This window comes from Protopterus annectens, chromosome 3.part1 (assembly GCF_019279795.1).
Source record: "Protopterus annectens isolate FY-2018-M chromosome 3.part1, PAN1.0, whole genome shotgun sequence".
Classification (NCBI taxonomy): domain Eukaryota; kingdom Metazoa; phylum Chordata; order Ceratodontiformes; family Protopteridae; genus Protopterus; species Protopterus annectens.
In genome coordinates this window covers 1379037473-1379063744 of record NC_056732.1, presented here as the reverse complement: position 1 = coordinate 1379063744, position 26272 = coordinate 1379037473, and the positions used below count along the sequence as shown (strand labels likewise).

Sequence of the window (26272 nt, the reverse complement as noted above, 5' to 3'; positions counted from 1 at the left end):
GAGTACATCTCCCCTTTTGGTATGTACCTCACAAGACATCTACAACAACTGGAAAGGCCACAGAAATACCTCACAAAGAGGATTACTGGCCTCAAACAGATGCCCTACGCAGACTGTCTCAAAAAACTCCAGCTTTACTCTGTCGCATATCACCTACTCAGAGGCGATCTCTGCCTAACATACAAAGCTATGTCAAACCCAGAGCTGTTGGACATACTCCATGTAAAGAAATCCCAATCCCTCCGAGCTACACACTCTAGGGACCTAAACCTTGTCACCACAATAAACAGAACATGCTGGAGGGATAGATTCCTGTCTCAGATACTTCCCATACTCTGGAACAAACTACCTATCTATATCAAACAAAGCTCCTCATTAGCACTCTTCAAGAAAAATCTTGATGATTGGATGGGAGATAGGAAATTCACCCCGGGGATCACTTCTGTGGCTCTGCTTGACAGGGGCACAGGAAAATAATTTTCTTGGGTGGCAAAAGCCAGGGTACCATTTGGCTAGGCTTATATAGGCCCTAGGGCCAGTAGCCTAGTACCTACCTATGAACCTAGGTGGAATTAAGGAAATGAAATTATTTCAGAGATTCGTCAGATGTACCATATCTAGGATAACCTGGCAATGACTGGAACTATCACACTGAAATGATAGGCATGGCTTTTAACTCGGTTCACCATAAATCTAGTTGTCAAGCCTATCTGGATTGTAAAATATTTAGCATTCGGGTAATGAATTAATGGTGCTATACAACCTAACATGACTTTATAGCATCCTTAGCAACATGCAATATTACTCACATCATGACAGGCACAAGTGGAGTGCAAAGATACAGTGAAAATTATATGGGTTCCTAAATACTGCTGCTTTTAGTTTCCAGCAAACTATTTCCGACCCTATCCTGCTGTGATCTGCCATGTGGGTAGATGCCAATCCAGATACTGATATCATCTAAACATTCCAAAATATTTAGCTTATTAATGAGTAATCTGTATTAATTTAGGTCCAGTAACATAAGCAAAACAGCACTTCTGCGGTAGTGCAGCGGTAGCATTGTTGCCTCACAGCAAAAGGTTTTCCCATTCGATTCTCGGCTTGGGTTGGGAGTGCCTTCTGTGTGGAGTCTACATGTCCTCCCCGTGGTTGAGTGGGCGTTCAAAAGACAAGCGTTGAATGGGCATGCTTTCGTTGAAGGTTGGGCGTCAGGCTAACAACTCGACACCATAAAAACCAACTGCCAATCATTAGCGGACCAGAGTTCCACTGTGGCAACCCCTAACCAGGAAAAGCCGAAAGACAAACAACAACATAAGCAAAACAGCTTGCAGCCAAATTCAGTGTGTTAGTAATACCACAGTTCTACTATAATCGAGATAGAAACCATGTTAATAATTGGTAATTCGATGAATGATTTCCCTTAGAATAACTAGCCCTGCAACCTTTCCCAGTCCCCTGCTGCTCTAGGAGCATCTGAGTTGCATGCAAAGCAGCATTACCTTATTGGACAGCTGCAGTTCACAGTGAGTATATGTTATCATCCTAGTCGAGTTAAGTCTACCCACTTCTCCCTGGTTAAACCCATAGAAAAAAAAAACTGAAACTATGTATAGGCACTTTCCTGCTATCTCTGTGGTCAGCTGGGTGGACATGGGCATCCTGAGGCAATGCAGCAATTGTCTCCTGTATACCAATAACCACTTAATCATGAAACAAGTAAACACAGTATGTGAGAGACTTACTTATACTATGAAAATTGAGATATGACCCTTGCATACTGACAAATAAGATGAGAAAAAGTTGTCAGCACATGCACATCATTTCTCTCACTAAATAAGGTCTTGACACAAACTCACATATGTGGAGGTACTCACAAGTAACTTGACAAAACTTCAGAGGCCTCCTGTATGCTGCCAACAGAAACCACATGCAAACAAAACCAAGTCAACACCAAACACTATACATAACAATACACCTCACAGTGCCTCCGCAAGCAAGCCCCTAAAGCAAAACATCACACATTCAAACATCTTGGTCATAGACAACTTCACTGTGAGACACATGGATGCCCCCCCCCCCACCAGGTTAGATAAAGAGAGGGTTACAGTCAGTCGCCTGTCAGGAGCCGGGACTCACCAGATCCCAAAGGTACTCATGTCACTCAACCATAAGTACCAGTATGACTCAGTCATAGTCCATGTGGGTGTGAATGAGCTGCAAAGTTATCTCCCTGGACTATATGAAAAGAAACATGATGGATGTACGTGTCACAGGCAGGTATGAGCCTCACATTGAGCAGTATTCTACCCTCACCAAGAATGATACCACAATACAAACAGAAAATGACTAACTTCAGTAATTGGCTTAGCTAATAATATCATTCCAAGTGGAGCCAGTCTGCCTGGGATGACATGATCAACAAACCATACTGCTTTGGCACTGATGGTCTGCACCTATTGCCTCTAAATTTTTGAATACTGGCCAAGGTATTAGCCACCCACATAGTGGCTTTTTTAGGCAGTGCCAAACCAACAGACCTACCAACATAATTTTTTAATGCCAATCTGAAGGTACCACTGCTCAATGTTAGGAGTCCTAACAAGAAACTTCACTCCCTGGAAGCTGTGCTTGCCTTGGAGAATGCTGACATCTGTGCAGTTACAGGGACATGGCTCAAGGCTGTGGAACGCACCTCAGCAGTGCAAGGCTACAATGGCTATCATACATTCAGAGCACCCTCTGAAAAATAAAAAAAAAATGAAAGGAGGAGGTGTTTCCATTTACATAAAAAAACAATCAAATCTCAAGACTGGTCACGCAGGATGACTCTGATTGAGCTACTCCATGTCCAGAAGACCACAGGAAAAATCCCCCACCATATCATCGCTAGCTACAGGTCAGCAACCATGAAGCATGAAAACCACTCTGCAAACCATAAGTTACTAGAATCACTTACTATTCAGCGCAACACACTACTCATGGGTGATTTTAACCAGCCCTCCATAAACTGGGAAATATACACAACCACTAACATGCAGGCTCAGAGATTCCTGGACTTTGTCAATGCAAATGCTCTGGAAAGGCTGGTCTGCATTCTTACAAGACGTTCAAATATCTTTGACATAGTACTCAAAACATGGGGGAGCACTGCAGCCCCCAGCATAATGTTCTCATTGGTAAGATAGGATCATAAATTGGTCTCTTTTGAAATAAATGTAATGGTAGAGCCTCCCCTCAAACCCTAAAACACTAAAGAATTTTTCCAAGGCAAATTACCTTCTATTAAGTGATAGCGTAGGTAGTTTTAAAGCTCCCCCTAACCTCGAAAACATGGAGGCCTATGCAGAAATATACATGAATGCCCTGTACAACCACACTTAAACAACTGCATAGAAACAGGAATACTTGACCAAACTAAACCCATATCTAACTGGAAAAACAAATCACCCTGGTGGACCCCAGGCATAAACAGACTATACAACAGAAGAAAGAAATCCCTGTCTAGAAGTAAGAGGGAAGGTGTATAACAGAGAAAAAAAAATCTTCATTAGTCTCAATAGACAAATCAGGGAACTAGTCAAGTCTTTAAAAGCTAAATATGTGACTAATACAGCCTACCAAGCAAAGGATAATGACAAACCATTTTTACTTTATGACTGAAATCTTAAGGGCAACACTCAATAATGTCCTCAGATGGCTATAGTTGGCACTGCCTGTACTCAGCCTGATGAAATAGCAAACTTGCTGGTCAATAAATTCAGCTCAAATTTCACCCCCTCATCACAAAGGGGGCAAAATTAAGGAGGTTAGGACTAAATTAAGGTCCCAGGAAGGAGGGGGATATCTCACTGGAGGCATAAGAAGAGTTGCCCCTCTCAAAAAAGCTTTTACATAGCTTATGAGACATAATGTTAGAGTTCAAAAAACCAACATGAAAGTTAGAAATGGCCGCCATTTGTACCCTGATCGTAGAAGCAGCAGACCCGGAATGAAACAGCAGAGCTAGGAATTCCAAGATTTTGTAGACTGGAGCTGAGAAGGGATCCACATTCCTAGTCTCTGCCCAACAAAAAAAAAACATTTCCATTTACTAGCATAAGTTTTTTCAGTGTAGATTTGTGAGAGGACATGATAATGTCAGGTATACGGGGGAAATGCTGGGAAACCTGGCTAAGGTTAGAAGTGGAGCAACCAAGCTGTGAGCTGGAGGGTTTTTAGGGACTGATGCAACCCGCCTGATTGATGAACCAGGAGGTCTGGAATTGGGTCCAGAGTCCAGGGTTGATCGAGAAGGTAACGGTGCAGAAACGGAAACCATATCTGTCTAGGCCAGTAGGGAGCAATGAGGATCATTTTGCAACCCAATGATATTGCTTTCTGTATAAGTTTGGGTATCAGAGGGAATGGAGGAAAGGCATAAAGAAGTCCCTGGGGCCAATCGTGGACTAGAGCATCTCTGGGTGTATGAGCCGGAAGCGGGAGAAGGGAGAAGTAGTTGCTGCATTTGCTGTTGAAGGGGGTGGCAAAGAGATCGCAGCAAGGCTGTTCCCATTTGCAAAAAACAAGATTCACAATATCCTGATTCAAAGACCACTCGTGAGGCATTAGAATAGCTCTGCTGAGCCTGTCTGCTATGACGTTGGATCTCCCAGGGATGTGCGTTGCAATCAGAAAACATTGGGAAGAAATCGCCCACTGCCAAAGCCTGAGTGCTTCTCAACGTAGGGGGTAGGACCTGGTTCCGCCCTGCTTGTTGATGTACCACACCACTGACATGTTGTCCGTTTGAATAGCAATGGTCCCAGGAGGAAGAGAGCCTTGAAGGGCTTGCAACGCCAGGAGCACGGCTCTCATTTCCAGGATATTTATATGCAGATGGTACTCGTGAGGTTGCCACGTGCCTTGGACTGTCCTGCCCAGATAATGCCCCCCCCCCACTCTATCAGGGAGGCATCTGTCATCACTGTGGCTACTGGAGGGGGTTGTCTGAAAAGTATGCCCTGAGTAACTAGTGGGGAGACCATCCACCAAGAAAGATGTCTTTTGCATGCGTCCATGATCATGATCTTGTACGTCATGGGTAGCTCTTGAAAAGACCACTGCGTGAACAGAAGCCGCTGAAGAATCCTCATATGAAAGCGTGCCAGTGGGATTAGGAGAATGGCTGCTGCCATGGAGCCCAGAGTTTGAATGATGTACCTGACTTGGATCCTTTTGCTCTGCATCAGAACCTGTACCTGCTGACGAATTGCTGACACCCTTTCTGGTGGTAGCCTTGCAAACATATCCCTTGTGTCTAAGTCTGCTCCTATATAAGTGATAGATTGACAGGGCAACAAGGCAGATTTTTTTTAAAATTTATTGTGATGCCGAGCTGTGAGCAGATTGAGATTGTGGAATACCGTGCTTGTATGAGTTGATGCTTGGTGGTAGCAGTAAGGAGCCAGTCGTCTAGATACGGAAACACCTGAAATCCTTGACGCCTCAGGTGAGCCGTGACCACTGCCATACATTTGGTGAACACCCTGGGGGCTGTGGTGAGACCAAAGGGCAGAACTCTGAACTGATAATAACTGGCCCCCAGCTGGAAGCAAAGATATCTTCTGGAGTGCCTGTCCAACTTTATATGGTAGTACGCGTCCTGAAGATCTATAGAGCACATCCAATTGTCCTGACCCAGAAAGGGTAGAATGGACTGTAGCATGACCATCCGAAACTTCGTTCTTTGTATAGACCTGTTTAGTCTGCTGAGATCCAGAATTGGTCTCCAGTCTCCTGTCTTTTTTTGGTACTAAAAAGAACCTTGAGGAAGTTCCAGATCCGTGCTGGTCTGCCGGGACTTCCTGGATGGCTCTTTTTTCTAGCAGTTTTGAAACTTCTATTACTGCTTGCTCCCTCAGATTGGGTGGAACATATGGGAGGGTCTTCCTTGACTGCAAGGGGGGTTGAAGGAAGGGAATTTTGTAACCTCCGGATATAACGGACCATACCCATCTGTCTTGTGTTAATCTTTGCCAGGCTTTTGGGTACAGCGAAAGTCTTCCCCCGACTGCCTCCAGAGATGAGCAGCCGGGCAACCCTTCAGGGATGCTGAAAGGGCTTATCAGAGAAGGATTCTCTGTTGCTCTGGTTCTGTGGACCCCTTCTGCCATTAGGGCAGCGTCTATTATTATTGTTTCCCCCTCTGCCTCTGGAGGAAAAATCACTACACGTGTCAGGCAAGGCTCCCTGAGATTTATGGAACCACATCTTCCCACTCTTCTGACCCTTGGGGTAAGGTCTAGAGGGAGTGGAAAAACAAGACTCCCACGGCAGAGAGAGTCTTGCCTTCTTGCTCACACCTAGTCAAAGTGTCTTTCACCTGTGGTTCAAAAAGAAAGGAACCATCAAATGGAGTGTTGGTGAAGGATGCTCGAAAGGGTTCCGCAAAGTTACACAGCCGCATCCACGCATGCCTCCTAAGGGCCACCCCAGTACCTGCGGCTCTACTCGCCCCATCGGCTGCATAAGAAATGAGCCTCATGGAGGAGTTAACAACAGAATTAAGCATCGCTAGCTGGGAAGCTACCTTTGCTTGTGCTCACTCAGCTGTTGGATCTTGGAAGGTATCTCCGAGCTCTTTAAGGAGATCCCGTAGTTCAGTGACCTCATAGAGAAGGTCGCTGAAGCGAACATTCGCTTCCCATAACTGTCCATCGTCCTAGACTCCTTGTTATGGGGATGGACAGATGAAGAGGTCTCCGCTAACTCTTTTTTTGTGGCTGCTGCTACCACCATAGCATCAACAGGGACACCTTTCATAAGGAACTGCTTATCCTGGGGTGCTGTAATAAATTTACCAGGTCTCCTCGGAGTTGGTTCCACTGTATCCGGAGCTGACCAAGCCTTTCGAGCCACCACTGTCATAAGTGGATCGAAAGACGGAAACACCCAGGAGGTGGAAGGTCGGGAACCGAAGGCATCCAGAAATACAGACTCATCCTCAGAAGGGGCTAGAAGATTCCAGTTCCCCCTCTGCTTGTGCATCTCCAGGATGTCCGAAAAGGAAACATCCTCAGAGGGGGATCTCGGGGACCCTTCTGATTCATCTAAGTCTGTATCAGAAGTGACAGACTCAGGGGAGTCAATGTGCTTCCTCTTGCACTTCTTCTTCTGAGCGGGCTCCTCTGAGAGATCAGGGGAGGCCTCGGAAGAGGAGGAAACACCCAATGGGGTGTCCTGGAGTATCGGTTCCCTACGCTTGGGGCCTGGAGGAGGAGCAGAGGCTGGCACAGGCACTACAGGGGACGGAGCCGGTGGGGCTGATAGTGGAGCTGACTCAGTGGCCAGCACACTCCGCATGACATCGAAGGTGTCCCTGCCACGATGCAGAGAAAGCTCCGGTTCCAAAGAAATTGGAATCTTTCTCAGCACCGAAGGAGACGGCTCCGAGGCCGATGTAGGAGCCGAGCTCACCTGCGCCGAAGCTCCGAGAGGGAGAACGGGGTCAAGCAAGGGTCTGATGCCACTCGCCCCCTCGGAGCCGACGAGGGAGCCCAGGCACACAGATCCCTCGATGGAAGGAACCACAGAGGGAATCGGAGCCGGCGTCCGAACCGAAGGAGATAGTGTCATCAGAGCCGACGGTTCCACTACTCAAACTCTGGCTCCAAACTCACTAGAGTTGGAGGAGGAACAACGAGAGAAGTGGACGGAGCCAATACCTGTTGAGGAGGGCTGGACAATAACTTCGCTAGTGCCTGCAACTTCAGCAACCTACTGACCACTCTCTCCACATCGTGATCCGATAGCCTAGAGGACCGAGAGGAGTGAGAGGATTGGTGACTGCGCTCGCTCTGAAGTAAAGGAGACAGAGGAGCCGAATTCACCGATTCAAGTGAGGGGGACCTTAGCCTTTTGTGGCTCCATGACGGCTCCAAAGCCTCTGATGGAGCCAACGGGGAAATTGTCTTGTCGGTGCCAGCCGGAACCGATGTGGAAGGTAAACCCTGAACCAAATTGATGCCGATGGCTTAGTGGGTTTAGGGAATTTCACAAGCTATGAGCTCTTGGCCGGTGAATCCTGGGGTTTTAAAAGACCCCTAAAGATAAGCTTACAAGCTAACTATCACAACACAAGACTATCGTTAACAATAAAAAACTAGAAGGGATGAAATCTAGTGAAGAAAGTTATACAAAAAACTTTATACGAGCCTGAGCCAGAAAAATGACACCTCGCAGCTGAAGTGGCAAAAGAGATCTGGGTAGCTATCATTCGGCATTATGGGATAAGGGGTAGCCTCGAGCCAATAAACAGCTCTCGAGCTACTGAAGATGGCCGAGTCGGCTCCGATCCCAACCGGCAAGAACGAAGGCAAGATAGACAACTTAACTTTCATTGTTTTCAGGTCCTGAGAATGTTGACATCATAAACTTTTTAAATACCAATGAAGTTTCCTCATATGCAGTCTTGCATATGGAATTAACAGAATGCAAGAGACCATGAACCCCAGAGCTTGCAGGATTTTCCTTGCAGATAGCTGGGTTTTTGTGGCCAGTAGGTTGTCAAATAAACTTGTTTCTCTGGAGTGAGGAATTGCATCTGGGAAGTTGTGTTCAAGCTTACTCCCAGGAATACAATCTGTTGGCAGTGTAATAGGTGTGATTTCTTCTCGTTGATGGTGTACCCCAGTGAAGTTAGAAGTCTCTTTACAAATGCCAGGTGCTGTAATAGCAAGTCCTGACTCTCTGCCTGAATCAGGCAATAGTCCAAATATGGGTAAATCTGAATATTTCTCTGCCTGCAAAATGCAATGGCTGGAGCTAGGCACTTTGTGAATACACTGGGCGCAGTAGATATGCCAAAGGGAAGTGCAGAGAACTGATTGTGCATGGAGCCTGCCCTGAAGCATAGGTATTTCCTGCAAGATTTCCTTATTGGGATGTGCAGGTAAGCTCCTTTTAAGTCTAGGGTTGCCAGCCAGGCATCCCTGGCTAGCATAGGAAGAAGCTGTTGAAGAGTTAGCATTTTGAATTTTGTAACCAACAGAAAGGTGCTGAAAATAGACAGGTCCAGGATAGGATGCCAGGAGCTTTCTTTTCTGGAAACCAGGGACAGTCTTGAATAGAAACCTTGTCCCCTTTGGTCTGCTGGGACAGGTTGAATAGCCTTGATGCTGAGGAGAGAGGGCACTTGTTTTTGGGCCTCCGCCCACTGGTTTGTGGGGAGGTCTGGCCATCCACTTGGGGGTGGGAGTGAGTGGAAGTGGAATCTGTATCCTAGGCAAACTATGTTTAAAACCCATTTGTCTTGGGTAATGAATTCTCAGTTTTTTTGCATGCAGGGCGAGCTTTCCTCCTAAAGGTGCAAGAAGCTGAGCAAGGCTTGAAAGACTTAAGGATAAGTCATTGTGCAATTTTTCCATAGGGGGTGGCTTACTACTCCCTGCTTTGGAAGTGGGAGCCCCCCCCCCCACTGCTTAGATCTGTGCATAGCCTGAGACTGAAGTCTTTGTGGTCTGCTGCTCCTGGGTTTGGACTGAGAAGGCCTGGAAGGGACTGGAAAAGACCAGTTCTTTGAAGGCCAATGCCTACTGAATCTAGGTGGCTGAACTTGTAAGAAATCTTTAACAGTTTGCATAGATTTAGCATTTTCCTCCATCCTTTTGAGGACATCTTCTGCTTTGTTGCCAAAAAGGCGCTCTTGGTTTTAGGGTACATCCAGTAATTTAGCTTTAACATGATCTGGCAAGTTTTGTTCCTTAAGCCAAGCATGCCTTCTAAGTACAGACCCAGTGACAGCAGCCCTGCAAGAGGCTTCTAAAGCATCAAAACCACATTGCAAAGTATGTTTATCAACTTGGTCAGCAGAATGCATTAACTCTTGTAAATCTTTGTGATCAGAACAGTCAGGAATCAACATACTTTTCTGTTTAATTAGTCCCATAATATGCTGCTGATACTTTAACATATGAAACTGGCAATTTAAAGCCCTAATGGCCAGAGAAGCAGAGGTGTATACCTTCTTACCCCATCTGTCTAAAGCCCTAGAATCCCTGATTTTTGGCAGCAGTAGCCTTAATGCTTGTTGGTCCTAGGGAAATGGTCTCTGGATCCGCAGTACGATGTTTGAAGAGGAATTTGTGAGAGCCAGGTATTCTATAGTACATGTCAGGTTTCCTGGGAGCTGGAGGTAAAGTGTCTGGGGTAAGGGTGGATTCCAAGAAAACATCATCTACATTCTCCAGAACAAGAGGGATAGCTAGAGGCCTGTGCTGAGGCAGGTTTAAAAATTCCCTAAGTCTCTTTTTGGACTGAGAATAGTCCTGGCTTTCCCAGTGGAAATGCTCCCTATGGGTATGCAAGGTTTCACCAAAAGAAAAATCTTCTGGAGGGGAAGCAGAGGGAATGGAATCCTCTGCATCAGAATCCTCATAAGTATAGAAGGGTAAGTCCTGGTAATCAGAAGAAATAGAGATATCAGATTCCTGATCAGAAGAATCAGAAGGAAAATCAGTTCTAGGTCTCTTAGAGGGGGATGGCTGGCTTCTGCTAATTAAGGTAATAAGGTCTTCAGCCATTCTAATTATTTGTTTTTTCAGGCATGTGGGCCTGAGAATGCACTTTGGTCATCGGTTTCTAGGGCGTAGTGCAAGTTTTAGGTCTGAAGAATTCGGTATTTTTAGCTTGAAATGAAGTCGTCGGTTTAATATGAAAATCGGTAGGCCTGAATACATCCTCAGAAGCCAGTGCCTGCACAGTGGCTCCAGACCCATCCAAGCTAGAGGCATCTGCAGGTTCCATAGTCGAAGAAGCATCTCGCAGCATACCAGACTCCGAATGGATCTCAGTAAAGGCCTGCAAATCTGTAGAAGCGGGTATCAGGGGCTGCGAAAGCGCCTCACCGAGTACCAACGGACTGGTAACTAGCTTAACGGAAGCGTTGTCGGCAGTTTTGGACATATGCGGTCTGTTCCTGTCTTTATCCTTAGGGTTTTTCAGAAGATCGGTAGTTGGATGGCTTAACAAAGGCATTTTGAAGTATGGAGATCGAGAATGAAAGTATTTAGCTACAAAAATAGCCTGCCGATGAATAGTTCAGGCATTGAACAAGGCACAAAACCGACAGAGAGGGACGTTGTGGTCTGGGCCTAAACAGGTGATGCAGTAAGAATGAAAATCTCTATGAGGTATTTGCTTTCCACAGGCAAAACAATTATTAATTTTTTCTGACATCGGCTAGGGCAAGAAAAAAGATCCCCAACGGGGTACTTATCTTTTTGAAGACTTCAGGTCTGAAACTCGAAAATTAAAATTTCAGAATTGGGCCGACCGGCACTTGTGAACTGCTTCTGCTTCGGGCACCTCACAGCAAGAAAGACTGATGTAATGGCATTGGCTGCATATTTTATACCACTGACGACCTGACGTCATGAAAGAAGTGACAGCATCCGACGAAGAAATCACAAGACTCTGGTATTCAGGCCGGCTGAGGGCTACCTGCAGGCAGATAACCCAAATGTGATGACTGCAACAATGAAACATGAAGAACATCTGGGCAAAATCTGGGTAAAGCTGGCTAGGTTTGTAAAGACTCTTGAGCCATTAGCCTAGTAATCTCTTAAGAACCATTGAACCTATGATAAAAGAACGCCAGCTTCGAGAGAAAAATTGCACAGGACACTAAGGATAATCACAAGGCTTTCTTTAGTTATGTTAGGAACCTGGGTGGGAATTCCCAGATATGCTCAGAATTAGTCCAAAATGACAAAAAATACACCGAGTCCACAAACATTGCCAACATCCTAGCTGACAGGTTCAGTGCAAACTTCTCCCCCTCTCCCCACCAAAAGGGCAAATATCTATCCCAACAGAGTGCTGCCCCCTGACATCTCAGATGCTCAGGTAAGAGCCGCCCTCTCCAAAGCAAAAAACACAGCATCAATGGGACCAGATGGTGTCCCGGACTTCGTCCTACATGAACTCCAAGAAGAGCTAAACCCAAACATAAAACTACTGTTCAATCTTAGCCTTACTACAGGATATGTACCCAAAGAGTGGCGTACAGCAACAGTGGTCCCTCTCCACAAAGGTGGTGCCTCAATGGATCCTGGAAACTACCGCCCCATAAGCCTGACTAGCTTGGTCTGCAAAGCTATGGAAAGGATCATCATGGACCTCATAAATAAAGATATTGGGGACCTACAGACACTGGATCCTACCCAGTTTGGCTTTGTTAAGGGCAGATCCTGCCTCTTAAACCTGGTCGATTTCTTTGAAACAGTCACCAAGGCCATTGACGAGGGGAAGGTGGTCCACACAGCCTACCTGGACCTCGCAAAAGCCTTCGATACAATACCCCACTCGGGCATTATAGATAAGCTCACCAGCTTAAATATAAACCCCTATGTCACTAGATGGATTGCAAACTGGCTCAAGGACAGAACCCACATGGTTGGAATTGCTGGAGCCATGTCAAGACTCCAAACCAGTTACAAGTGGCGTCCCACAAGGCTCAGTCCTGGGACCTCTCTTGTTCGGTATATATTTCTCAGCGGTACAGGCCAACACGGAAGGACTGTGGCTGACCAAGTTTGCAGATAACTGAAAACTGGGCGCCATAATCGACTCTCCAGCTGGCACAAGCATCCTCCAAAAGGGCCTCATAGAAACAGACAACTGGTGCCAGAGCCATGGCCTCAAGCTAAACACCAAAAAGTGTATAGTCATCCCCTTTGGCAAAAACAAAGTGCCCACAAATTACCACATAGGTGGTAATCCATTAAGTACAGAAGAAGTCATTAGGGACCTGGGAACCCAAGTTGATAGCAATCTCTTATTTGACAACCACGTGGCCAAAGTGGTTAGAAAAACATTTTATATAGCCCACCTAATCATGAAGGGATTCACATCTAGATCAGGGGAGGTCATCGTACCTCTTTACTCATCGTACCTCTTTACTCATCCCTCATCAGGCCCATAATTGAGTACAATGCCCCTTTTGGGATGTACCTTACCAGACACCTGCAGCAACTGGAAAGACCCCAAAAGTACCTCACCAAGAGGATCAAAGGGCTCAAACAGATGCCATATGCTGCCCGGTTAAAGAAACTCCAGCTCTACTCAGTGGCATACTGCCTGCTCAGAGGCAATCTGTGCCTGACGTATAAAGCCATGTCCAACCCGGAATTAATGGACATGCTGCACCTCAGTAAATCCAAATCCCATCGAGCTACGCGCTCGAGAGACTTGAACCTCAGCACTGAAATAAATAGGACATGCTGGAGGGAGAGATTCATAACCCAGAGGCTCCCTTCACTCTGGAATAAAATCCCAGTCCAGGTTAGGCAGAGTCCCACATTGACTCTCTTCAAGAGGAATCTTGATGAGTGGATGGGAGATCGTATGTTTACCCCGGCTATCCCTTCTGTGTCACTGTTAGACAGAGGCACAGTATACTAACCTCAAAAAAAGGCATAGCAAAATTAATTTAAAATGGGTGGCGAAAGCCAAACACACTCTGGCTAGGCTTATAAATGCCCTAGGGCAGATAGCCTAGTATGAACCTATGAACATGTGATACTTACAGATGAATTTGGAGACTTGCCTTAAGAACAGATGCATAAATACTTATAATTTCCTATCTTAGAGAAGGTTCTCAGCATAAGGGTAACAGTTGGGTGTATTTATGTATCCTTTGGCAGAGGTGCCATAAAAAAGTCTTCACACTTGTGACAACATGGTCCAAGTGGGTCTTGCATTATGTCCATATGCCACCGTTAGGAGGATGTGTTCTTCCTAAATGTCTCCAGTGCCTGATTTTTGTCCTGAGATCTGCCTACAAGAAAATAAACAAGTCTAACAGACTAGGAAGATACAAATTAGTTGACTAACTTAGAGAAAACTTGCATTACAAACTCAGAATAAATGTAATAAATCCTCAAGAAAAGGAAGAATAAGAGTGGAAGACAAACACAGAATATGTTTATACAGGCCTTTTCAAAATTCATCTGACATAGTGAGTACTTGTGTACCTGTTGCAGCTCACTTCATGGTATCCTCAGCAACAAGTGGGTACAATTCTAAGTCATATTTCAAACAGGCAAAGAAGGATTAAAAATTAAATTCTCCAAAGCACAACCCTCCTATAGGATGATTTATAAATGTATATTGTATAAAGAAAATGAAGAATGAAACTGATTTTCTAACGAGTAACCTGAAAAAAGGAAAGCAAAAAAATTGATACAGGTGGAGAGACAACAACATAGACTGGAAATTCCTACACGAGATTATATTTATTATAGCACAAAGTCAGCCAGGTGAGAATGGGTATTCATTGGGAAGAAATAGAAATAAATATAACATTAAATAAAGGGAAGACATAGAAAAATAAAGACCTGAAGGGAAACAGGGATGACTAAAGGGGATTAGGGATATTAAACGAGTTCTTCATTAAGCTCACAGGGCTGCTAGGAGCCAAGGTGAAAATGCATTTAGATTGAATGTCTCTTATGGTGCCAGCATACTAGAATCCCTGCTAGAAAAAAAACACAGAAAAATCACTGACACTGGGTCAGCAGTCCTAACGCCTCTTCTCTTTATTGTTCTCTGAATTGTCAGCCAGATGTCTCCCAGTTTCTCCAGCACAAATTCTGATATCTTTTTTTGCAAAGAAAACAATATACTATTTCATTACTCAAACAATGTGATAGCACCCTAATAATTCACTGCTGCCACACATTTATGTGGTTATTTGCATTTAATGGATCTTGTTACCTGTTATTGCTTACTGTCCCTTGAAAGTACATCAGTTATTCTTTGATACTACACTATTATTTGATACCGTACTTTTCTTATTTTTTGATACTGCCTATTTTCACTTGTAAATTCATATACACTCGTTTTTCTGTACCCAGGCTGAACCTGAAAATGGTCCATGTAGATCAGTGTTCTACCCTTGTTAAGAAATGCATAAATAAATGCATCACACTGATAGAAGATGCCTCTGGGTTTCTATATCTGCATAATATCATAAATACATTTAAAGGTGCACCTGGTGAGTTTGAATGCAGAGTTGGTACTAAGTCAGGAGGAACTGTCAGAGATCTGCAGGCTGGTTCTCATCACAAGGCTTCATAGATCACGTGACTGACAGCAGAAGATAATGGCTAGATATGTGAAAGAAGCCAGAAGGGCAATAAATCAGATTTTACAAACTTGTCAATGGGAATCTACAATAATCTGTAATCTTTCAGAAGAACTATTCAATAGGCAAGGTTTCAAAGGACATCAGGATAATGTACATCCTCTGGTCTATTAAAGATAGCAGAATTTGGGCAATTCTTCAAATTGTTTGGAAATGAATACTTTGAGTGAGAGTGCTCCATGGGTGAAAAAATCAAGTTAAATAAGGAAATCTAAAACCCTTGTACATTTACACTCCTAGGGGAGATATAGACTTCTAAGGACATATTTTGGTATTTCAACAGTGTCACAAGGGTTCCAAAAAGAGGCAACACATACTGTAGAAGATCTGGATGGTGTAATATAAATTACTGATGGTCACACCCTTTAAATTCTCATGAATGCTGCTTATAAATTTGTAAATAGCTTACTTATATTTTCTATTGTTGCCTTATGCTCTACTTAGCTTCTAGTCATGTATCTCATGTGTTCAATTTCTCCTTGCAAAATTGTTACACCTTGTATTACAAAATGTTAACAATTCTTCTGTTACTTGTTACTGTTTACACTAAATGCTGCAACTACTGTACTTGTGGAGCTTTTCTCCCTGGGCCACCACTGAAAATGGATACCAGTTGTCCAGTCGGACAATCCCAGTAAACAAATTTCAAATAAATAAATAAATAAATAAAATTTGTTGGTATAGGTCAAACAAATGATGAGCATGATACAATTCTAACTAGAATGCCAGAGAGTAAGGCAGTATAATCTAAAGTAAAACAGACAAAAATGTCAAGAGTTGTGTAACCAGAATGAAGCATCTGATACACATTCAAATCTCAGATGGTTTACTAAAGCCAGATAACAATAAAGTAAAAGCCACAGTGCACATATGTAATCTAGAGGATAAGCAAACATTAATGAGGTTTCTAGAAATGATAACACTATTTAACAAAGTTTATACAAAAGTGTCAGAAATGGCAATGCCTTTGAGGATGTGAAACTTTTTTTTTAAATATTATAAAGAAATTTGTGACTAAGGCATCAGTCTTGAGATGTTATGGCATTATTAAACCAGTCGTGTTACAACTGGATATCAGTCAGTGTGGAAATGGAGAAGCAGTTATACAGAAGAACAAACCTGCAGTGCATGGATCAAGAGCATTTTCTAATGCAGAGAACAGATATACTCAGAATTAAAAAAGGAAATGCTAGCCATTGTGTATGGGTGTGTGGATATTTAGGAGTACATATACGAAAGACAATTGTTGGTCAAAATTATTCATAAGACCTTTCACAGTACTTAAAAAAATCCTAATAAGTGGTGACTTAAACAACTGCAAATAATGAAAATTAATGGAAAGAAATATGTTTTAATAGTAAAATACAAGCTAGTTAATCAGATGTATATTACAGATGTGCTTAGCAGACCCTATTTAAAGCAGTAAACAAAAGATCTATTAAATGAAGAACCAAAAGTGTTATGGGTCATACCATAGGAAAAATGCACAAGAGGATGAAGAGATGCAGTTCCTTAGAGAGATCACCATGAAAGGACGGCCAAACCAACTGCCAGCAGTTTACAGAGACCTTACAACTGTACTGTCCCTACTGCAATTAAATATGCTGTGTTCAGAAACTTGGGGTTAAATCAGATAAAATCATAATCACAGAATTAACAGTTATTAAAATATGTCAATTTTACCTGAGGAATACTGAAATATAAAGGAGAAAGCACACTGATGTGTACTAACATGAACATCAGAACCAACTGAGAAGATACTTCATAGTCACATAGTCTCAAACATGTACCATGACCAATATGTTCATGAAAAAAAAAACAGAAAATAATGAAATACTCTAACTGCCATGGAACAAAGCTGGGACAGACTTAGTCCAGATCAAGAAAGCTTACTGTCTAATATATTACACTTAGTATTCCAATTATCCATAAGTGGCTAAACTAGGAGAAACTTATGTATGTCCCTTACAAATGCACTTAAGAGCAAATTAGTAAGACAAAGGGCACTCAAAACCTTAATTTCAGATAGAGCCCATGGTTTGTTAGTTAAGAATTCAACAATTAAATATATGGAATTTCAAGTATATAATTATGAGTCTCAGACACCAACAGGGTAATAATGGCTAAGCTGACAAAATGGTTCAAACTGCAATGAATCTGATAAAAATGAATACAAGAAGTGAAAAGGGAAGCTGTTATTTGTCTATATTGGACTACAGAAATGCAAAGTTGCAAGGCACAGGGCAATCACCTGCACAATTACTGAGCAATTACCCACACAATTATTGATGGGCAGAAGGTTAATAAGCCAACATCTAGTCAGTGCAATACTACTACTATCACAGAATCAAACCAGTGTTGTGCAAATGCAAAAAATATCAAAACAAACAAAGATTTACTAACACAAACATGATAAACAACTATCTTTATTGAAAATGGAGGATAAAGTAAGGGCTCAGATGCCAGTAAATCCACAAAAAAGGCAGCAACAATTTATTGAAATTGGAGAAACACCATAACCAAGAAGTGATGGACAGACTCCCAGATCCACAGAAGGAACAGACAGGCAAGTTTGAAAACCAAAGTTCACCTTTTCAAGTTATGGAACAAATGAAGCCAGTATCCTTACCACTACCTTAGGGAATGACAGAAAATATGTTACTTGAATTTGTCAGAAATACGCGAAAAGGAGTGCAAAAAGTTTAGATATATATGCTGGAAATTAATCTAGATTCCAGAACCAAATGAAGTGAGGTCAGAGGGGCAATGCAATCTGTGAAGGACTAAGCCAGAAATTCAAAAAGCGAAAATACATCAGCAGTTTAGTTTCTGTCAGTATCAGACTACATCCACTCCTACACCTGTGTCCAGGTTTGGAAAACCACTGAGAAAACCAATCAGATTCAGTGATTGTACATATCAGATGTAACAAATGCTTTATAATTCCAAAAACTAAAAGTCTGACAGAAATAATACAACAGAGTGTTTATGTTTATATTGCTTATGAATGCACTTTGAATTTGTTATAAAGTCCATAATGTGCTAGAATATCACAATGTCAGAATTTTAGAATAGTGCTGTAAATGTAAATATCTCACAAGGTATTTATTAATCCTATTGACTGCATTAGCTTCCTTTAAATATATAATCTATAAGCAGCCAATACAGAGTGGATGGTTATTTCTCAATGCACGCCATGTGGTCAGTGCCTCATTCACTAACCATCTCAGCTGCAGCCACATCTCTGCTCCATCAATTATCCTTACTGACCATTTAGAAATGAAGGCTACAAAACTTAGCAGAATGCTGGCAGCTCTCCAACCTACAGAAAAAGTGACTGGACATCAACAGGTGGAGGCAAGAAAAATGCAGAAACTTTCAGCTTACCTCAAATGTGACAGCCAATACCTTAAGATTTGTGTAAGGAGTGCACCTAACTCAGATAGTACTGCAGATCTGAACATCAGGGTGAGTAAGAAGAAAAGGCATGCCACGAGTCAAGAAGACAAACCGCTGAGGGTGCTAATGTTACTACAGTACACTGCAAGGGCCCCTACAAACACTATGTATTAAGAGAGGGAATGAGATGACACCCTTCCTGGATGACCAGCTTGGGACAACAAGTTCAGTCGGTAGCAATGACTGGCATATGACATTCTCCTTATCATCTACGACTGAAGAAAGAATAAAACATTAATGAAAAATATCACTTTATTTTTTAATGCAGTTTGATTTGCCTGACTTTCCAAAAGTGATGATGATGATGATGATGACCATATCTGAAATGACCAACAAAAGGTATGCCAGTATTGATTTCATTGTGAAACACTTATTGGATTGTTTGGGTGTGTTGTTGAAATGTCATCAGAGAGTTATGTGAGAGAAAGTCAGATTTCTATATTCATCAGATAAATTTCCCAACAAAGACTTTGTAATTTCTTCCAAATACCTGTATGTGGGCCATATAAGCTTGTACAACTTCCAGCCCATATACATCAATCAGCTCATTAACGAGTTGAATTCCTTTCTGATTGGCTGCCACCTGTGCCCTCAAGTCTGATATGTTATCATGTAGATTGCGAGTTCCACTGCTTCCAGGGATTTTGCCAGGGGCCAGGAGAGCTTCTGTCACAGCTGTAAAACAGAACATGCACGAATGTGAAAAAGCCTGAGTTATTGTGAATTATGTGTACAATTCACTGGATCTTCAAAGTGCATTATCCAATCTGTTCCTTTACAATATTTGTCATTACAACTATTACCTGGTCTGTGGCAAAAGCATTACTACATTACTCTATGCTCTGAATGAACTAGGAAGCTGGGAATAGTTTAAGACCACTATACTCATGAAAGACAGCTTACATGTACTGCATTGCATGTCCACCTAAGGAATTAGTGCAACAAACCCTTAAAAATTAAAAAGGAACTCACTAACCACAAGGTGGCTACTGCATAAGATCCATACATTAATCTTCAGAAAGCAAATTAAAACAAACACATAAACTGACACATTAAGGTTGCTAAATAAACTTATCATACTTTTTAATTAAAATATAAAGAGGCATTATCTCATGTACTATTGAAGCAATGAATAAATGAATGGATGCATTCATTCATTCAGTTTTACTAACTGTATATTTCAGTTTACTGGAACTCTAAATGAGAGAAATATTTTTTTCAAAGTATAAAAGGCAAGAACTATGAGCTGGAAATATGCATAAAGAAAATAAAACGTGCTTCTAAACAAAGTGTTTTACATAAAAGTGGGAAATTGTATATCAGACACATCTCCTCTTAATGCTTCAAACTTCTATTATATAAATTTAGAAATCTTGAAGACAGTACACACAAAGGAATGCAGAATGAATGTTGAACAGATGTCTCTTGATAAGCAACTGATAAAAATTGTTTCATCAAATTCTAGATTTTTGCCTCATATTTTTGGTCTGTTCTCATAAAATTTGTGTTTTTCTGACAAATCACTGAAGACTGAAGCCACTAAATAATGCCAAACATTTGAATTTTAAACTTCATATTCTCCATAAAATGCATGCTAACACAAATTTTGTTATTCTAGCAATTTTCTAAGTTTATAAGAGCAATATTTAAAATCTGCCCTTATCTTTAAGCCTTTGTCCCTCCATTATTGTTGGCTTTTTTCCAGATTTCTTCTGCTAAAAGGCTGAGATTTATGCTCTGAAGTCTGTGTCTGCCTATTCTTAACTAAAGAAAACAATTGGTTTTGATTGAAAAGCAAGCATTTCTTTGAGTCCCTATTTCCCCAAAGCTAGAATAACTGTGTGGCATAGAATGGTTTCCCACCCACACAACGTGCAAAAATGCTGTCACATTTTGACATCTCAGAGTCTGACAAGCTACTTTCATTCAATAGTGTATCAGTGCATTGTTAGTGAAAATCAAGTCCTACAATTGTCATGCAAGCCTTGGCGATCTATTACTTTATAATGATCAAAGAGTCTAAAGACCAACAGCAATTAACTGTACAATACAGGCACCAATGAAAAAACTCATACAGAAACACGGCTTAGGAACTACAAATTCAAAGAGTGGTTCAGAATTCAAAACTTGTAATGTAGTGTAATTGCTTTCACAGAGGAATGAGCCGCAGCCATGGATCCTAGGGTCAGAATTAATCAAGTGAACCAGGGAAAGCGGCAGGTCTGAGACCTGCATGACCTGTTCCTGGATCAACTGAACCCTGTGTAGAGGTAAGGCTGCAATGTTGGAGACGGGGTCTAGTTGGACTCTTATGAACTCCAACTGTTGTGTAGGGACTGACTGGATTTCAAAAGGTTGACAGTAACCCCCAAATGATTGCAGAGGGGAAGAACATACTGGATTGCATGAAGCAGTCAATGCCTTGAAAGTGTTGTGAGGAGCGAATTGTCGATGTAGTAAAGACTTGAAACCCCTGTAGCCACACATGTGCTGCTACCGCTGCCATACATTTGGTAAACACCCGGGTGGGGGGGGGCTGTGGTGAGACTGAAGGGTAGGGCTTTGAACTGGTAATGACTGGCTCCTAGACGGAAGCGAAGGTGTCTCCTGGAATGCCTGTCTATCTTGATGTGATAGTAGGTATCCTGGAGATCCACGGAGCACAACCAATCGTCCTTGTGTAAGAGAGGCAAAACGGAATGAGCAATGACCATCCAGAACGTGGACTTTTTGACTGACAGCTTGAGCTCACTGAGATCCAAAATAGGACGCAGGTCCCCCATCTTTTTTGGCACTAAAAAGAAGTCAGAATAAGTACCGGATCTTCTTTGCCTGCTGGGACCTCTTGGATGGCTCTTTTGAAGAAGTTGTTGAACTTCCTTGAAGACCAACTCCCTCTGACTGGGTGGAAAATCAGGGAGGTAACCTCTTATGGGAGGAGGTTTCAAAACAGGAATGAAATAAACCCTGAAAAGTATGTTTAACATCCACTGATCAGAGGTAATACTTGTCTAGGTTAGTGGGTGAAGGACAATGTGATCCCCTACTGCCTCCAGGGCAGAGCAGTCAGGCAATGCCTCAGGAGTGCCAGTAGGGCTGCTCAGAAAAGGGGCTCCAGGAGACCTGATTTTGAAGATCCTCACCCCCCCCCACACACCCCTAGGGCAGCGTTGGCCATTGAAACCTCTCCCCCTGCCTCTGGAAGAGGAGTCATCAGGAGAATCCTGGAAAGGAGACTGTGACTTCCGGAACCACATCTTCCTAGTTCCTCACTGGGTCTTAGAGAAGGACCTCAGAGGAGTAGAAAGCTTGATCCTGACTACAGACAAAGTCTTCCCTTCCTGCTTGCTGTGGCTCAAAGTGTCCTTCATGGAAGGGCCAAAATGGGTGGAACCATTAAAGGAGTGTTGGTGAAGGACACTTTGAAGGATTCCACAAACCTGCATAAATGTAACCAAGCATGGCACCTCTTTGCTATGCCAGTACCTGCTGCTGGAGACATAGTTTCCACAGCATTGGAAATTAATCTCATTGAGAGTTCACAAGAGATGTCAGAGAAGAAAGACTGGGAGACATCTTCTTGAAGTCCTCCACCAGCAATAACTCTGTAAGGGAAGTGGAAAGTTCTTATACCAAATCCCACTGGAGGCAGAAGAAAGTGTGACAAGTAATTAACTGCCCTCAGTCCAAAGGTAGCTGAAGCATACACTCTCTTACCAAGATGGTCTATCACCAGGGACTCCCTAGTCGGGGGATGGAATGTGGAGCTCTGCTCTGTCAGCTGCTTTTTAGTGGCAGCAGCAACCACAATGGCATCAACCAAAACTCTGTTGCACCAGAAAGGATGGTCCACAGGAGGGCTGAGGAATTTGTCTGCTCTCTTGGGGACTGGTTACACACTGTTGAGCTCCTTTCAGGCCCTGCTGGTGATCAGATCTACTAAATGGTCAGCAGGGGGGTCACCCAGGAAGTGGACGGGCCCTTCTCGAAGGCCTTCAGAAACATGGACTCCTCCGAAGATGGGGGTTGGGGAGACCATCCACCCTTCTGTTTCAGGATTTCAAAGATGTCCCCAAAGTAGACACTATCGGGCAGATATCTGGGGGACATGTCTCCTTCCTCGAAGTCCATGTCCTTGGTGAGGGACTCTGAAGGGGGGTCCAAGTGCCTCCTCTTACACTTTCACTTACGATGTACCTCCTCCGTGGGAAGCTCCAGTGAGGACTTGGAAGAAGCAGGGACTCCTTGAGTGGAGGAAACCCCATAAAGGCTCAAGAAGGAGGGCTAACCCTGGACAGGAGGCCTCACCAGCCAAAGAAGAGAGAGGCAAGGATGGAGCCGGAGCGGTGGCAGATGAAACTCCTGTCCTGGAGAAGGTCCTCTCTACCACCTGAGAAGCCGAGGGGCTAGAAGCGGTCCCATCCCCAATCTCAGAGGAAAGTCGAATGAGCCCCGAAACAGCACCACAACCCCCAGATGATACCGGTTTGGAGCTGTCGAAGGCTGAGGCCCAGAAGGGAATGGACCAGTCCGACCCCCATACAGCTAGTACCGATCACTCCAGAAACGGGCCCACTCTGGTCGAGAGAGGAGGAACAGAGCTGGCCAGGCCAAGAACCCTGATGGAGTCAAGAAAAGGGGAATACTCAGTCTCAATGGGATCTGACCCTGGAAGTCTGGGTCCTGATTTTCCAAGACCACTGGGGTTGGAAAAGGAGAATGACTAACTGGAAGGGGAGAAGCCCCCCTGGCCGGATGTGCTGGGGAAGCCAGGAGCCCTAACTCTATTTGGGCCTTGAGGAAGCTCCTCATCATCCTGTCCATGTCAGAGGGTAACAGACTCCTGGAGGACCTGAAGGAAGAGGAGGAGTGAGTGGACTTAGTAGGAGACCCTAATGACTTGTGGCAGTGTTCCAGACTTTGGCTCCAATGCCTTGGAACCAACTGAACTACCTGTGTGGATGTAGATGGACATGTTACCTCTTCAAGAACTATAATTGGATCTCACAAGCCTGTTGGATCAGACAGCCGAGCCAAAGAAGCAATCAGAGCCGAGGCCAGCCTGACCCTGGCCAGATCAGAGGGCCTCTTATCCAAAGAAGCCCTGGATCTGAGAGAAGACTCAGCAACTCTTGGATCCGAAGACCTCGGATCTGAGATGGTCCGGGCTGGAGTTGGATCCAGGGACCTAGGATCTGACAGACGTGGTTTCTTGGAAGGTACAGAAGGGGTCTTCTTCTTGGGATCCATAGAGGAAGCCTTCGAAAGGGAAACAAAGGGTCCCTCCTGAACTAAACCTTTTAAAAGGAGTTTATTGTGGCACTCCACCAAGGCCTTGGGGTTTAATGAGGCACAAATGTCACATTCCACCCTCAAACAATACACACACTCCTCATGTAAGACAGAATGGGGCATCTTCCAACCACACAAGAAGGACGTTTTAAAACCAGAGGGCTTATCAGACATAGGGGAAACAACAGGAAAACACTACTGCTATGTAAAAAAGAACAAGGACAAGCACTAAATGCTAAAGCCAAAAAAGGTGCCTAAACACCAGAACCAAGTCCAACTATAAAACTACTTAAACAACTAATGGAGGGGAGGTAATTATGATGATAAAACTAGCTGAAAACTAACACAAGGAGCAAGTCACTAAACTAGCAAAGTTAACAGCAAAAAGATTGAAAATAGCTACTTATATAAAGCCACGACCCAGGATCACATCTGAGCTGAATAGCAGCAAAGGAGATCTGAGGGTTAGAGGGCAGCAGGGCATTATGGGAGAGGGAGTAGCTACAGTTTTGGATCCGTCTGTTATATGTTGCCAACTCCGGTCTGATATCAGATCCTAGACCCTATGGTGATGAATAATGACATGGATAACATCAGATGTAGTGTTTCCAGACTACTCCTGTGGAGAGACATTGATGCCAAGCAGATGTACAGGGACACATCAACTGACTGACACAGCTTACTTATTGACACATTAAGAAGGGGTTGGGTCATGCAACAATTAAATAATAGAATGCAAAAACCCACATGAAATGTCATCTACTGGACCTTGTGAGAGTAGCCAGTGACATATTACAGGTTTTTATTTCTGACAACGTAAGAAACTGTTTCACTAAATAAGAAAATTAATGGAGACTTGGCAGCACAATTGTACTTAATTTATGCCAGGTGTAACAAAAAGTAGCTAGCTTAGAACATCAAGAAATGCAGCATAGTTCCATCTCCAGAAAGCAATACTGATTCTAACTATATTATAGATGGACAACCAGTGAGGTTACAGACAAGAATGAAAGCAGATGAACAATAACAGAGGGCAATACACTCACCTTGGTGTACAATGCAGCAATAATGACTCAAACATGTATGGAGTTGCCTAAGCCATGTCTAGTTGAAAAACAGAAGCCACAGTTCATTGTCTTTTCTTTCACTATAGTACTATCTTCTAAAGCCTTAAAACAAAACACACAAGTGACTCAATTACAAAAGGGTCAAAAATTCTTAATGAATGCAAAGCTCAAGTATGAAACTGAATAGCGGAATTGTCACATTTCTGGTGGCATGTACTGGTAATGTGATGTAATGTCTGCAGGGTTGACACCCCTCCGTTTTTTTTCTGGACTATCCAGAAATCAAACTGATTCTCCAGTAGTCCGGAAAACATTGTACAAACTCTGGTATTCTGTTTCAAAAAGGAAACAGACTATCGGAGTTTGTAAATCGGCTGATTTACTATGCTTTTTTTACAAAAAAGCATAATAAATCAGCCAAAAGCAGGCAGCAGGAATGGAAAAAGAGGGTGTTCCCCGTCGAGTGATGTCATCGTGATGTCACAAAATGGGCGGAATGTGGGCAGGAGAGGGGTGGGATGTGCGGGGTTACTGGCGACGCAAGGGGTGTGGCTTTACTCTGGTTTTAGCCACAATGAAAGGTGGCAACCCTAAATGTCTGTCTTGCCTTCAAGGTACTGTGTGACCTAGCCCTATTTGAAAGTCTGTCTGTAGAGCAGATAAAGTACAGTTATGGCCCACTTACCATAAATGTAAATGTTCGAGTAGATCAGTGTTGCAGTACTGATTCTTGGGTCTTCCTACCATGCAGAACTCTGCGTCCAGCCTGTTTTCCAGAGTCTTTGCTTCATCCCTAGCCAATGCATGTCTGATGACTGGAAGTTAGGATATAAGAAGGGTGTCTTGTCACCGCCATCTTCAGGTCTTTCTAAGCAGTGAAGAAGAAGTCTGATGACTAAGGGCAGCACAACCTCCCCAGTTGTCTGAATTTGAGTAAAAAGAAGAAAACTCATAAGTGAAAGAGAGGGGATGATGGAAATAAGAGGACTATATGTAGAGAAAGAATAGTTGTGTAAAAACTTACCATAACATTAAATGTCCTTGTCTTCCATGTTGCAGTATTCATTACAGTAGGGAGGTTGCTGCCTGCAGTGCCGCCATCCAGCCAGTATGCCAAAGTCTTTGCTCCTGGAGGGTGCATGTGACATTCCTTGTCAGGGCCATAAACTGACATAGGGTATAAAAGTGACATCTGTATCTACCCTCTTCAGAATGAACTGCCGCATACAGTAGTACACCTGTAGGTTAAGAGAGAGTTGTAATA

At 43.2% G+C, this 26272-nt stretch overlaps 1 protein-coding gene across 1 annotated transcript in view; it reads right to left on the bottom strand.

Annotated features, from left to right (window-relative positions):
* Positions 1–26272, bottom strand: part of OPLAH (5-oxoprolinase, ATP-hydrolysing) — a 1902532-nt gene that overhangs the window by 378476 nt on the left and 1497784 nt on the right. The window contains exon 20 of the mRNA XM_044067415.1: positions 19140–19324. Within this exon, the coding sequence (XP_043923350.1) occupies positions 19140–19324 (185 nt within the window). The remainder of the gene's footprint in view (positions 1–19139; positions 19325–26272) is intronic.